The following is a 14,459-nucleotide window of genomic DNA, read 5'->3' on the forward strand; positions in this document are numbered from 1 at the left end:
TAAGACAGTCGCTAAGGATAAGCCGTGCTGCTTAGGCCCAATAAATACCTCGGACGGACTTACTGGAACCAAGCCTGGCTGCCCCCAGCAAGCGGTCGTTCACACCAAAGATGGCCTGGTCCCAGACGGTTAACTCCAGGCTGGACTGCCTCAGCTGAGAAGGGCTTACGCCACTGAACGTGAAGGAGTGCTTCCACTGGGGGCAAGCTTGCTTCTTGACGACTGGGGACTTGAGCTTCAGCTTGTGTTGGTCTGGCAGAGTCAGGCAGCTGCAGGAGAGAGAGAGAGAGAGACCCTGACTCTGCAGTTCCTGTCCTGCCCGGCTTCCGCCCCTGGTGCCCTCCGGAAGGGCTAAATCCACCACAAAAGAAAAATTCCAAGCCGGGAACCAGGATGGGAATCGCAAGATTGGCCATGTGACCTCTTGCTAGGATGTTCCGGATTTAGGGCTAAAGTCTGCTCCAGACGCTAAGGGTAATTGGGATTCCAGGCCACTCGGCCCCTCATCGTAATCCCCCCTCCTCGGTAATGCCTACCACCAGGCAAAGCAGGGCTTTAGACCTGCTACCCAGGGACGGGGACTCCGCACACACATTCTCTCCCCTTAACCCTGTTCTCAGGAAGTAAATGCAGAAGGGCCACATAAGTCGCCCAAGGCCATAGGATAGGAACTCAGCGCTGTCTTGACACGGTGAGCCCCCATTTTTCCATTATGTCACTGGGGACGAAGCAATTCTGTATAGGAATTCATGGTGGTGCTTTACTTTTAGAGACACCGGCACACCTGTAGTGGATAAGGATGAAATAAACACACTCCACCTTGTTAATCCGGGAGGAGAAGCTAAGCTGGGGAATGCGTGCCGAACGCACGGCTTTTTTCCAAGCTCCGTTTCAGCCAGGAAAGGCTGACTTTCTGATGCAATTATATGAACCAGTAAGATCTGGGTTTGGGGTTAAAACGCAGTGTTCCAGATCTAGCCTCCACACGGCCAAATCCCCTGAGTTCTGGAAATCGGAGTCTTTAACACAGTGTCGGATTTTCCCAGGAAAGCTAAAATACAAATTCAAAATGGCTTGCCCTTTCTGGTGTTTCCTATGTAGCTTCCAGGAATCGGTAAATGATGGTTGATTAAATAGAATACTTACCCCTTAACAAAGGAGTTTAGGGTACCATCTGACCGCACAGGTAAATTCTTGGCTCCCAGCACGACCAGACAAAGCTGACCGTTAGGGGATGGCCCATCTCCCGTCCCTGGAAGGAAAGCAGCATTTGCTGTGAGCCCCACTTCTGCACGTGGCACACGATACCACGCAGCACCCCAAAACCGACAGCAAGAGGATGTTAGAGCCCTGAGGCCCCGAGGGAGCAGACGGGAAGAGGAGGACATCCACTGGGGGAAGGCTCTGCTGGCCTTGTTCACATGCTGTCCCACTGCAAGGCCAGCGTGGCGACAGGGTGGAGGGATCGCCCAAATCCAAGAATGGAAGCTGCAAAGATAGTAAAGAGGGACCCAGGAGAGGAAGGCTGTAGGGGTTTCGGTCTAGCTGCAGGGGGTGGTTTGGGGGGATGTGGGGGCCCCAAGACCTCTCTTCTAGGGGGTTGGCCTGCTGGTGGCCCTGTGAGCTCTGGCCACAGACCTTCCTCTTCCAGGCAAGTAAGAGGTCACTAAACGCATCATGGGATCACGCGTTCCCTCGTCCCCCTCCACCCTCCTCTCGTCCATAAGCCCCACTTTATTTCACTTAAATCTCCTGTAAGCACCTCAAGCGCCTGCCCTTGATCCCTTATCTTGCTGGGCAGTAACTCCCTGCTTGGGAGCCGGTGCGCATTCACGCAGAGCCTTGTAGGCCCCAGCGCCTTGAGATGTGCTCTTGGTTCTCCTAAGGAGCCATACTCCCAACCTACGTGCAGGCGGTCAGGGGAACATTCCCTGTTCCAGACAGGTGGCAGTGGGGTGGTTTGCACCAGGGGACTGTCCAGACCACGAGCCCCCCTGGGAGGAAAGCCCCAGGGCTGGTGTCCTCAGAACCTCGCAAAGTGGACATCAAAGGCGTGGTGGCCTCTTTGGCCCCTCACTTCCATTCCAAGTCATAGGTTCCAAGAACCCACTCCCCAGGCTGAGCTTCCCAGATCCTGGAAAGTCACTGGAGCATTGCAGACTCAGCGGGTGGCAGAAAAGGAAATCGTCACCCCACCTGTTGCTCTGGAGACAGTGACACGGTGACAGATGAACATTCATGGGGCTGGAGGCCACCTACCTTCTTGGGCCTCTTTGAGCTTTCTGGGCCCCGCAGGGAAGACCAGTTTGGCCCGGACTGCAAGTTCTCCATTATTTGGAAGAATGCTGTCTTCATGTTTCTCTGTCTGGGGCGAGAGACAGAAGCACAGGCAGGATTCCTCAGCCCCCAGAACTTTCTGGGCTCCTCTAATTATCCCCCTTCCCCACCAGCCTCACCCCTGCAAAGCCTCTGCAGGTTGGGGAGTGCCCTGGGGTGGAGTGGACATGCCCATGGTGGGACTGGTCCTTCCTGCCTTTGTGGGACTCTCCATTCCCACTCCACTGCCCTGAGCACACTCCCCTGCATAGCCGGTGGCTTCTCTGGTCTGGAGTGATTTTGCCAGACTACAAGCCAATCCTATCTTTAACCCTGAGGGGCAGAGGAAGGGTCTAGATTCATCCCGCTGCAAGAGGAACAGTTGCCCAGGACAAGGACTCCTAGAAGAGGGTGGTGCCAGCCCCTGTCTACACTGGCCTCTAGGTCTCCTGGCTGCCTCACACGCAGGCAGCTGGCCCTCGGGTGCCTCCACCCTCACTTTCCGGAAACCTGCACTAACGGGGCAGGCCTGTGAGCAGGACCCTCCCAATCCAGCAGGGTGAGCCGGGGTGGGGGGAGGGGTGGCACTGTCTATTAGCTGGTATTAGGAGGGACGTCTTTTAGCCTGGCACCTTCTCTTCCCACCAGCCTTGGTGGCGGCTAGTCTTGTCCCTAAGCAAGGGGTCCTAGAGGGAAAAGACAGGCAGGGCACCCAAGTACAGGATCCTGGGGGAAAGCACGTCTGGCAGGGAGAACCAAGGAAGCCTTCATGGAGGAGGTGGGATTTCAGCTAAGTCTTAGGCAGACCTTGGACAGGAGAAAGCATTCCAAGCAGACCTCCCAAGTGGATGTCTGCAGACAAACTAGGCTCTGAGAAGGGTGAGCGTAAGGTGCCAGGATGTAGATATCGAGCTGCGCAGAGCAGCACAGAGAGCAGGTGGCTGGAGACCCTTGCGGTTTGACCTGACTGAAGCCGGGAATCAGAGAGATGGCGAATCAGCCTCCCTGGCTTCTGAGAGGAAACAGCACACAGGACCTGCCCCGGCCTGGTAGAAACTGAGCCTCACTGCCAGACTTTGGGGCAACTGGCACACCTGTAGTCATTTCTTAGATGACAGGGCCCCACGCTCCTCCTCCCCTATGACCTCATCCGTACCCTCTCCCAACCTTGGATCTTGGCACAGAAAGTAAAAAGCAGCTGCCCGGAAAGGTGAACCTTTCTCCCCTGGCTCTCCTCTTACCTGCGTGGCCTGTGAGCAGACCCCTAAATCTATCAGCTCCTCCTCTCCTGGCCTCCCCAGCGCCCCACCCTGAAATCCCTGCTGGTCAGGGCAGCCCTGGCCCTGCCGAGAGCATCTGGCCCAGCTTTTTTCAGCTATTACTGTTCTGGGAGTGCCTGGGTCGGGCATCTAGAAACAATACCTCACAGCCTGCATGACAGGGGGCGGTCTGACTGGTGCAGGCAGTGGACTCTGGCTACGGCAGCAGGGAGCCAAGGGCTCCCCTGCTGAAACCAAGTGATCCCGAATTCAGGGGCAGCATGTGGCCCGCAGGGGAGGCCTCAACCCCGAGACCTGACCCAGGCTGCTGTTTGGGCTACGCTGAGGAAGGGGCTCTTGGGTACTCGGCACAAACCTGAGCAGGTAAAGATCCCTCAGCCCAACCCCACCCCGGAGATCGCAATATGAAGCCCCTCCTCCGTGGGACGTTCCTATCTAAGAGTCACAGCCAAGGTTTCCTGGTAGGTTTTCTCTTCTCCAATCCCTTTGAATGGGTTTCGTTTTCACAGTGGGAGTGGGGTGGCTCAGTCCCAAACCACACATCACCTTGGCCCTCAGCGGATACCAGCAGAAACACTGTGTCGAGCTGTCTTCAAAGTCCCATGTGGCCAGAGGAATGGTCACCTCTCCAAGAAACACCCTCCGGGTGAGCGTGCCCAGGTGCCACACGGAGACCTGCAGCCGCCGGGTCACCAGCTGGGCGAGCTCCACCCGGTACTGTGGAGGCAGAACAGAGGCAGTCAGTCTGGGCCCCCCGCCCACACTGCGCCCCCCCCCCCCCCCCCCCCCCGGGCCACACGGGCCTTCCTCCCACAGGCTGGAGCCGGGGTCCTGATGGGGTCAGGATGTGCTGAGCAGCTTGGAGCGGGGGTGAGGGGTGTCTCTGCTTCCTCCCCAACTAAGTGGCCTGTGCTCAGCCCCGGGGAGGGGCGGGGGGCGGGGGGGAAGACTGGGTTGCTAAGTCCTCTCTCGATGTCAGGTTCTCTCCCCAAGGCAAGGATGAAAGTCCCCATCCAGCTCAAGTCGAGATCTGTCCCAGCTTAGGATCTGACCTTGCCTAGCCAGTATTGTCCAAAAATACTGAAAACAAGGTTTTCAGGTTTTGCTGTTGTTGGTTTTTTTAATGTAAAGCATGAGTTTTTAGCATGGGCATTTGCCTAGACGGGCCCATGCCAGCACTCAGGATCACACAGTATTTCTTGACCATCCTCCCCGGGCCCCCCCCCCCCCCCCCCCCAGAAGCCTCAGCCCAGACGGAGGCCAAGAAAGCTTTGCGCCTCCCCTCCAGTGAGGGTGGGCTTCTGCCCCCATGGGGACTAGAGGCCAAAGGCCCTGTGTGAGGGTGCCCTGTGCCCCTTCCCGAAGGCCAGGGACACGGCCAGGCTTCCCAAGAGCCGCTGACTCCACTCAGCCTCTGACAGCCTGTTCCAAGCTTCTTTGTTGGATTTTCTCAATAACAACAAAAATCAAACTTTACTGAACCCTTGTGTGGCACCAGACTTTTAGCTACATTGCTCCTTACCCCTCAGGAGCACCCGAGGTGAGTATTGCCATTCACCAATTTACAGGGGCAACAGCCAGTCTTAGGGCTTCCTCATTGGGGGCCCAGCAGGCCAGACCTCGGATCTGCCCTGCAGACCTCGGGAGCCTGCTCTCTGCCCTGTGCTGCCCCCACGACAACGTGTTGAAGGTGTGCTCCTGTCACACTGCGGGGCGGGACCCTCACACCCACTTACAGCAGCCGCGCACGTTTCCGAGTCGCGTCTCCTGACCACCGTTAGTGCCCTTCCAGGTAGATGATGGACGAGAGGGAGGGGAAGTGGGCCCAGGCCGATGAACAGCCCCCGCTAGGCCGGGCTGCCTTCTGCCCTCGCCCCCCCTTTTCTTCCCTCTGGGATTATCAGCGCCCATTGTGGTCGGAAGCCACATCCCTCTACTGCCTTGGGCTGATTCTCGGTCTGTCTTCCCTCAAGTCCATGGTCCGTTTCTGACTCTGCCCTGCACTCCTTCCCCAGTCTGTCCTTAAACTCTAAATTAACCTGGTTATTCCCTTCACGGCCACACGCCCAGCCGGTTGTGCGGGCTGACCGCTCACGGCGCCGCACCTGCTCCCTCTGAGAAAGAACCGTCCCAGGGAGGGCAGGTGACTGTCCCCCATGTGATCTCCATCCACCCTGTGTGCGGAAAGCCCTGTCCTCCACTCCCTCGGGAACGCAGACCTGCTTCTCAGGTGCTCACACACGAGCGCCCCTCCTCCCCAGCGAGCAACGGGACTGCTCCCTTTGGTCCACTAAGTCGCTTTTGCAAACAAGACCTGTTCCCATCGCCATGGTACATCCGCGAGGCGGTCCTGGCAGACCGTGGGGTTGCTACAGCCTCCCCTGGGCGCCCAGCCCCACGAACGCAGACCGCCGCTGTCCGGGGGCACCCAACACCTCCCAGATCAGGGGTCGCATTCCATCCTTCCCCGGCCCCCTACACTGGTCTTCAGGTGGGGTGCCAGCAGCCCTGGGGTGCAGGACGGCTTCCCTTTTGCTTAGAAAACCTTGAGGATCAGCTTCCAGATCCTCAGTTTGCACAGGAATGTTCTTGAAACTGGTGGAGGACAGTTCTCACACCCCAGGCTCTCTCGGTGTCTTGCCCACGGTTGGATGAACCTCCCGCGGGCTAAACACAGAGATCATCCGAAACACTGATTTCTGAAAACTCTCAATGACTGCTCCGCTTCTCGCCCCCCCCCCCCCCATCTTTGCTGCCTCACATGCCTTTCTGTGAAAAGTAAGGCTTGGCCCGTGTCAGGATGCTCTGATTTGAGAACAGATGAGGGACACGGATTCTCTTCAATGTATCCGGAAAGTTTTCCAGGACAACCGAAACATTTACCATCTACCGGGTAGAACCAACGGATACAAATTTTAGGTGTTTTCTTTGAGATTCTGCATGCATTTTATTTATTTTAATGTTTATTTCTGAGACAGAGAGAGACAGAGCATGAGTGGGGGAGGGGCAGAGAGAGAGGGAGACACAGAATCTGAAGCAGGCTCCAGGCTGTCGGCACAGAGCCTGACGCAGGACTTGAACTCATAGACCGCAAGATCATGACCTGAGCCGAAGTCGGACGCTCAACCGACTGAGCCACCCAGGCACGCCCCCTGCGTGCATTTTGAATAAGGTGGCTAAAACTTTAAAAATCAAACTATATATTTATCTAAAATATAGTCAATCCTCCTCTTTGTCTCATTTCATAAAATGTGAAATATTTATCTGTTTAGTACAAAACACCTTAAACTTATAACATGTGGCTTTAGATAAGAACTTACAGTGTGTGAGGTGGTACACAGCTGTTCAAAACTCTTTCAGCAGATATGTGAGCAAAACCACCTGAAGACCAGTCTCTAGCGACTTGGTACCAGAGGGGTCCTAGACCGGTGATCCGTTAAGCCCTACCCACACCTGCTGAACCACAGGCTACTTTAAAAAGCATCCTTTGGCGGGGTGCCTGGGTGGCTCAGTCAGTTAAGCTTCCGATTTTGGCTCAGGTCTTGATCTCACAGTTTGTGGGTTTGAGCCCCATGTCGGGCTCTGTCGGATTCTGTGTCTCCCTCTCTCTCTCTGCCCCTCCCCCGCTCACATTCTGTCTCTCTCTCTCTCTCAAAAATAAATAAAAACATTAAAAAAAAATTTTTTAACCATCCTTTCGGGAGTCCTATGAACATAAATCTTGTGGAGGTCTGCCAGTCCCTTGTGAGTTAGAGTTGTCCTTCTGAGTACTCTCTATGCCTCGGTTTCCCCACTGGGAAACAAGGATTGCAATCCCTAGCTCAGGGGGTATAGAAAATACTTGGCCACAGCAGGGACACAGAAAACAGTGGCTTTTATTACTTAACAAATGGGACTCATGTCAGCTGGCCAGATGGTTCCTGGCCGGGCATTCACAAGTGTCCCTACTTGCCAAGGAAGGCAAGTCAGGCCCTCTCCTGGTTCAGGCTTAACAATGGGGTCCCTGGGATGCCCAGCTCTGACTGGGTATGGCCCAGCGCATCTGGACTGTTCTTCTAGCACGGAGCCTCCCGCATCTAGCTCTCAGCCGATGCCGGACATCATCTCCACCCGTCGACCCCAAATCCCCAGAGTCACTTTCTAGCTCTGCCCCACATCACAAATCGTGATTTCTCAGCACCAAAGTGAAAATCCAAACAATTCCTCTGTACGAGGTTTTTCATAAGATGACTATTTTTTTTTTTCCATAAAAGCAGCAGCCTGGGGTTGCCAAGTGATTACGATAAAGGAGCACTCTGATGAAGATGGTAACTCAGCAGAGGAATACACAGGGTACCCGGCCGAGAAGTCCCTCTCTGAGAGTCATAAAAATTCAATAGGACAAACCAGTTTTAGAGCTTGGGAGGCAGCCAGGTTCTTTTCCACCATTTTCTCAGAAATCATTAATCAAATGCCTTCTCAAGTCCAGCAGACTCTGCACTTTTCCTGTACAAAGGCTGCCATTTAGTTTCCACCGACCTGTCACTGATTGACAGAGGCCTGCAGAAACGTACAAGTGTCTGTTACTTATGTTTAACTGACTCAAGAGTTTCGAAGAACACTCTGCTGAACTCTGGCCCCGTGTGCCCAGCCTGGGACGGGGGACTTAGCATGTGAAGATTTGTCCAGCAAGTACCTTCAAGGTCTCTTGGAAGGCTGGGTCCACGGTGTTCCTTTGGACTCCAGTCTTGCGTTTTCCCTGGGAGGATCTGTCAGGCAGCAGGTAGGTCTTCACGTACCTGGTGGCCAAACGCAGACGGGACAGGGTGAAAGCTCAACCGGGGGTGGGGGTGGGGGACAAAGGGATCAGGAGGAGGAGAATCACACATCAGCATTTTCTGTACCCTGCTTCTCGCTGGATTTGAGGTTGACAGGGCTTGGTGGCCTCCCCTGACAGGGAACAATGATAGTGCTGGGTATACGGCTTCTGGTTTACACAGTCTTTGGCCATAATCCTCCGGAATGTTCCTGGGGGTGGGAAGCTCCCCTGCTTTCCTCATGCCCTGCCCCTCGCTCATCCTGCCCCATCGCTCATTCCTCGCCATTTGGTAACAATCCTGGAACCAGAGGCTGGGCTGCTGAGGCTGCACGAGTGACAGATTCTCTAATCCGCCTGGGTGTGGAGGCCCCGTGCCGGCTCCTCCCCCCTCCACCAATTGCTTCCTCCAACCCGCCAAAAAGAAAAAAAAAAAAAAAGTGGAAATAGAAAGTCCATGCCTCACACTTTGCTCTTCCCTTGTGGGGCCTCTCCTCCCGCATTCTGCCCATCCCCTGAGATCCTGTCCAGAAGGACCCCGCCCTCCAGGGAGGTCCCGAGACTGTCCTGGTACAGTGCCTGTGCTCTGGCACTTTTGGTAACAGCAAGGACCCTTCCGTCGCCAGGCGCGCTCCCCACAGGCTTGACTCTCCGGAAGCAAAACAGACCAGTCACATCTTGCTGTACGGACCCTCTTATTAGCATAGAACATCCTTTATCTTTTATGATCTTTGTTGCTTTAAAGTCTCTCTTGTGTAGGGCACCTCGGTGGCTCAGTCGGTTGAGTGACCAGCTTTGGCTCCAAAGGTGCTCCAGTCCGGGCTCGCTGCTCGCTGCTATGGATCCTCTGTCCCCTTCTCTCTCTTTGCCCCTCCCCAACTCATGCTCTCTCAAAAATAAGTAAAAACAATTTTTTTTTTCAACGTTTATTTATTTTTGGGAGAGAGAGAGAGACAGAGCATGAACGGGGGAGGGGCAGAGAGAGAGGGAGACACAGAATCGGAAACAGGCTCCAGGCTCTGAGCCATCAGCCCAGAGCCCGACGCGGGGCTCAAACTCACGGAGCGCGAGATCGTGACCTGGCTGAAGTCGGACGCTCAACCGACTGCGCCACCCAGGCGCCCCGTAAAAACCATTTTTGAAAAAAAGTCTATTTTGTGTGATATTAGCACAGCCCCTCCTGTTCTCTTCTGGTTACTAGTTACGTGGAAGATCTTCTGTTTCTGTCTTTGGATCCGGAGGGAGTCTCTTGTAGAGGGCACAGAGCTGTGAGACACTGAGGGTCCCTGGGAACTAGCCCCAAGCCAAAGATTGTGCACCTCGGGCACTTTCTGTCAGCTGCAATTGTTTTTGTTTTTTTTGATGTTTATTTTTGAGAAAGACACAGTGTGAGCGGGAAGGGGCAGAGAGAGAGGGAGACACAGAATCTGAGGCAGGCTCCAGGCTCTGAGCTGTCGGCATGGAGCCCGATGTGGGGCTCGAACTCACGAACCATGAGGATCATGACCTGAGCTGAAGTCGGATGCTTAACCGGCTGAGCCACCCACGTTCCCCTGTCGGCTGCAATTGTTAAACTGCTTCCCTTGCAAAGGGGAGCCAGGATGTGGCCCCATGTACAAGCTGGACTTAAAGCAGAGGACCCCAGCTCCAAAAAGCACCAACAAGCAGCCTGAGTTGCCTTCCAACCGATCAGGATGAGGTTACTTTCTCTGTAGAAAGAGGCCTGCCCTGCTCCCCCCTCCTCCTGTTTCGTGGGGCCAGCCTCTTCCCTGCACAAGGCCATCAGCCCAACCGCTCTGTTAGTGCCATCTCTCTCTTCAGCTCGAGCTGTGGCCCCAATAAAGCCTTGCCTGCACTTTGATTGTGGGGTCCAGCCTTGTTTCTATTGTTGTCGGGCCCAAGAACCTGATCCTGGCAACCTTTGGCTCCTGTGTTTTTATCCATTCCGAGAATTTCTGTCTCTAAATCATTGACATTTGAAAGTAACTCTGATAAGGAGGGACTTCCTTCTGTCACTTGCCATTTGTTTCTATCTTCTAGCATCAGTGTCCCTCACTACCTGCATTATTGTATTCATTCTTTGTATTTAGCTCAATTTTGTGGTGAAATGTTTAAATTCCATTCTCATTTCTTTTCGTAAATGTTCTTTTTAATGTTTATTTTTGAGAGAGAAGGGGGGGTGGGACAGAGAAAGAGGGGGGGCAGAGGATCAGAAGCGGGCTCTGCACTGTCAGCAGTAAGCCCTACCCGGGGCTCAAATCCACAAACCACAAGATCATGACCTGAGCCAAAGCTGATGCTCAAGGGACTGAGCCATCCAGGCGCCCCCCTCGGTTTCTTTATAGTGCCAACCTCCCTCTGTGCATTGCCGAGGTCACAGAATTGCACCTTTCTACACTGCGCGACCAAAGTCACCAACTAATCATTCCTTTAAATGCATTCCGCTCTTAAATTAGTTTAAAAAACAGTGTGGAGTTACAAACGAAAGTTACAGCAACAGTGAGAGATGAATAATTAAAAATATATACATTAGTCTCTTAAGTCTTGTGGAAAACAAACAGTGGAAGCACATGGCACGGTTAAATAATACTTGCTTTTATAATTGCCTGTGTCTTTGCTTTTCCTGAGGTCTTTGTTTCTTTGTAGGTCTTTGAGTTACTGTCTGGTATCCTTCCGGCCCACCCTGCAGGGCCCCTTAGAGCATTTCTTGCAAGACAGAAATTTCTAGTGTTAACAAAGTCCCTTGGCTTTTGTTTATCCAGGAATGTCTTAGTATCTGCCTCAGAACAGAAACCTGAAGAACAGCTTTGCTGGCTATCGGGTTCTCGGTTGACAGCTTTTTTTTTTTTTTCCTTTTAGTACTTTGAATATATTTCCTTACTGCCTTCTGGCCTCTATAGCAGCTGATGAAAAATCTGTGGGTAACCCCCCTGAGGACCCCTTTTGGATCCCAGTAACTGGAGGAGATACAGTAATGGCTGCCCACCTCTGTGTCTGTGCCTCTGTGATCAGAAGCGGCAACCTGCAGTCAGAGCACAGATCCCTGATATTTGGAGGACAGATATCCCACGTGGACTCCTGTGAGAGATGTGTGAGCTGCTCCAGGAACACTGGCATGGCTGTGGCTGTGAGTGAGGGATGGGTAGCTGCTATCCTGCTAAGAACTGACATTGACTGAAATTGACCTCGATGTCCCCTCCGAGCCTTCCTCTGGAAGTTGCCAGCCTTCACTAGACTCCAGAGTTCCAAAATAGTTACATCGGACAGATGGTACCAGTGCGATTGTTGTCTGCAAAGGGAGACCGATTCCTGGTGCTTCCCACCCTGCCACTGTCCCAGAATCCTCTCTGGGCTATTTTTCCTTGAAAAAGCACGGAGTTTTGTTCTAGCAGGCATTTCACTGATGGGCAAGTCAGTTTGCCCCTGGCAAGGTTTGATTTTGCTCAGCTGGGGTGAGTTACAGTAGCCCTTACTCCGGGGCTGGAGAGGTCCTCCTGCTGTGTCTCTCTGACTGCCCTGGGTGTTTAGCAGTCTCCACTCTGGCTGGTCAGAGCTCCCATCTTCCCCAGCACTGAGCCACACCCAGTGGCTCACCAGCAGCCACTCTGTGACAGACCTCATGAAATCTTGTCCTGTGTGTCAACAGCTGAGTATTTGGCCCAAACCTCAAGGGGGTCCCTATTGTGGATTTTTAGGTCTACTTGTCTGTGTACTTCATGTCTCACTTGCTTCCTATCTGTTGAGTGTTCATCGTGTTCTAGACATTGTTCTGAAGGCTCAGTAGGGGCAAATTCAGGGAAACACCACAACAATCCTTTGAAGTAGATGCTATTATTATTCCCACGTTACAGTGAGGGAACTGAGGTATCAAGAGGTTGAGTGGCTTGCCCAAGGTCAAACTGCATACATGGTGGACCAGGGTTCAATGTCCATCCTCTCAGCCACCTCACTATAGTCCTTCTGAGAATTACAGCAGAGGCCCAGCATGCATGCACAGTCAAGGGCTGAGTAAATGTCTCTGACTGGACTGGAGTCTGAGAGACGGACAGGATCAGGGTTGCTACTTGTAGCAGTGGCATTGGGAAGGCAGTCCCAGAACAAACATGAGGAATGCCTCTGTTTGGAAAAGTCAGGGCGATAGCTTTGAAACAACGACTATTCCAGGTTTCCTAAGCATAAGGTATAAGTTGGGGGGATAACAGAAGACACTAGCAAGACAAGAAGGACCCTGTTTTGGAGAACCATGAGTGCGACAGTGATGTACTTCATCTGTGCTTCATGTCTACCCTGAAAGTTTCAGAGCAGAGGAGAGTCTGGTTGGACCAACAATCTATCCCCCCTCCCTAACTGGTCATCAAAAAACTGTGCTCAAAGTTTCCCATGCAGGCAAGAGAAAGACAAAGATGTGGTCCTTAACCTTAAGCCATACACAGAAAATCAATTCCAGTTGTAATGCGAAAGGATCTAAGTATGAAAACATTCTAATAGATGAAAATAGAGAAGAGATTTATAACCTTCAGTTTTTCTGCAGACTCAACAGGCAGACATTTTAAAGGAAAAGACTGATAAACTGGACATCAAATTCTCTGCAAGGAAAGCTATCATAAACAATGTTAGAAAACAAGTAACAAGGGGCGCCTGGGTGGCGCAGTCGGTTAAGCGTCCGACTTCAGCCAGGTCACGATCTCGCGGTCCGGGAGTTCGAGCCCCGCGTCAGGCTCTGGGCTGATGCCTCGGAGCCTGGAGCCTGTTTCCGATTCTGTGTCTCCCTCTCTCTCTGCCCCTTCCCCGTTCATGCTCTCTCTCTGTCCCAAAAATAAATAAGTGTTGAAAAAAAAATTAAAAAAAAAAAGAAAACAAGCAACAAGTAGAAGATATGCAAAATACACATAACCAATGAAGAATGGGTTTTAAAAAACTCCCACCCTCCTGTAAATAAATGACAAAAATGACAACCCAATAGAAAAATGGCAGAAGATAGGAATGGGAAGTTCACAGAAGGTGACCCCTAAGTGTCTAAGTTGCTCATCTTTCTTAGTAATCAGGGAAATGCACCCTAAAAATTAATGTGATATCCTTTCATAGCAGTTGGGGGAAAAAACCCACTTTTTTTAAAGAAAGAGAGCACCACAGGGGAGAGGGGCAAAGGGAGAGAGAGAGAATCTTAAACAGGCTCCAGGCTCAGCACAAAGCCCAGTGCATGGCTCGATCCCATGACCTTGGATTCATGACCTGAGCCGAAATCAAGAGTCAGACGCTCAACTGACTGAGCCACCCAGGTGCCCTGGAAAAAGTCTTTAATCTGTTTACAGATTGTGTGAGACAGGTTTTTGGTTTGGTTTTTCCTGTATGGGAAGTCAAATTTCCCAACAGCATGCACTGACATTCATCTTTTCCGCACTGATTTCTAATAGCCCCTTGATCCTAGAAACTCCCAAATATAGCTTAGGTCTGCATCTGGACCTCTGATTCTGCTCAGTTGACCTACTTATCTATCATTGCATCAACAGCACATTGTTTGAATTAGTGCAGCCTTAAAATAATTCTTGTTATGGCTTTTTAGTTTAGTTTTTGTTTTTTTACAATTGTCTTGGTTTCTTTTCGACTTTTACTTTTCTATATAAACTTTAGACCCAATATGCCTATCATCTAATGTCAAAACTTAGAAAAAGAAACTTACGGATTGCACTTTTTCTTCTTTTCCTCTCCATAGGCAAGATTCTTACAGGCCTTGATGCATATTTCTAAAGAGCAGGTTTTGAAGCAATAACGAATGGCAAACTCTATTTCTCCAGTGACATTAGCATTGTCAAAATTTCCCATCTCTGTACAAGTGCTGTTAACGCTAAGTAGACTTGCCTGAAATCAAGAATGACAGATACAATGAATTAGTTCACAATTAATCCTTTTGTTGTTGTTGTTGGCAGTTCTGGCTTCAAGATCTCAAAAAAAAAAAAAAAAAAAAAAAAAAAAAAAAAAAAAAAACACCCCCCCAAAAAAAAAATTAAAAAAAAAAACATTTTTTAATTTTCCAAAAAAAATTTTCCACACATTATTTTCGAAGGAGA

At 51.7% G+C, this 14,459-nt stretch overlaps 1 protein-coding gene across 4 annotated transcripts in view; it reads right to left on the reverse strand.

The window, feature by feature from the left end:
- SYTL3 (synaptotagmin like 3) overlaps positions 1-14,459 on the reverse strand; it is an 84,068-nt gene that overhangs the window by 1,856 nt on the left and 67,753 nt on the right. For 2 of the 4 annotated variants that reach the window (XM_040448743.1, XM_040448741.1), the window contains 6 exons: positions 14,072-14,250; positions 8,272-8,374; positions 4,143-4,313; positions 2,260-2,365; positions 1,147-1,252; positions 64-269 (listed from right to left, as the gene is read on the reverse strand). In XM_040448743.1, coding sequence (XP_040304677.1) covers positions 64-269; positions 1,147-1,252; positions 2,260-2,365; positions 4,143-4,313; positions 8,272-8,374; positions 14,072-14,250 — 871 coding nt within the window. Of the gene's footprint in view, positions 1-48; positions 270-1,146; positions 1,253-2,259; positions 2,366-4,142; positions 4,314-8,271; positions 8,375-14,071; positions 14,251-14,459 lie in introns of all 4 variants that reach the window. The other 2 variants (XM_040448742.1, XM_040448740.1) reach the window with 1 other exon arrangement.

Source organism: Herpailurus yagouaroundi, unplaced genomic scaffold (assembly GCF_014898765.1).
Source record: "Herpailurus yagouaroundi ecotype Mexico unplaced genomic scaffold, PumYag 198, whole genome shotgun sequence".
Classification (NCBI taxonomy): Eukaryota; Metazoa; Chordata; class Mammalia; order Carnivora; family Felidae; genus Herpailurus; species Herpailurus yagouaroundi.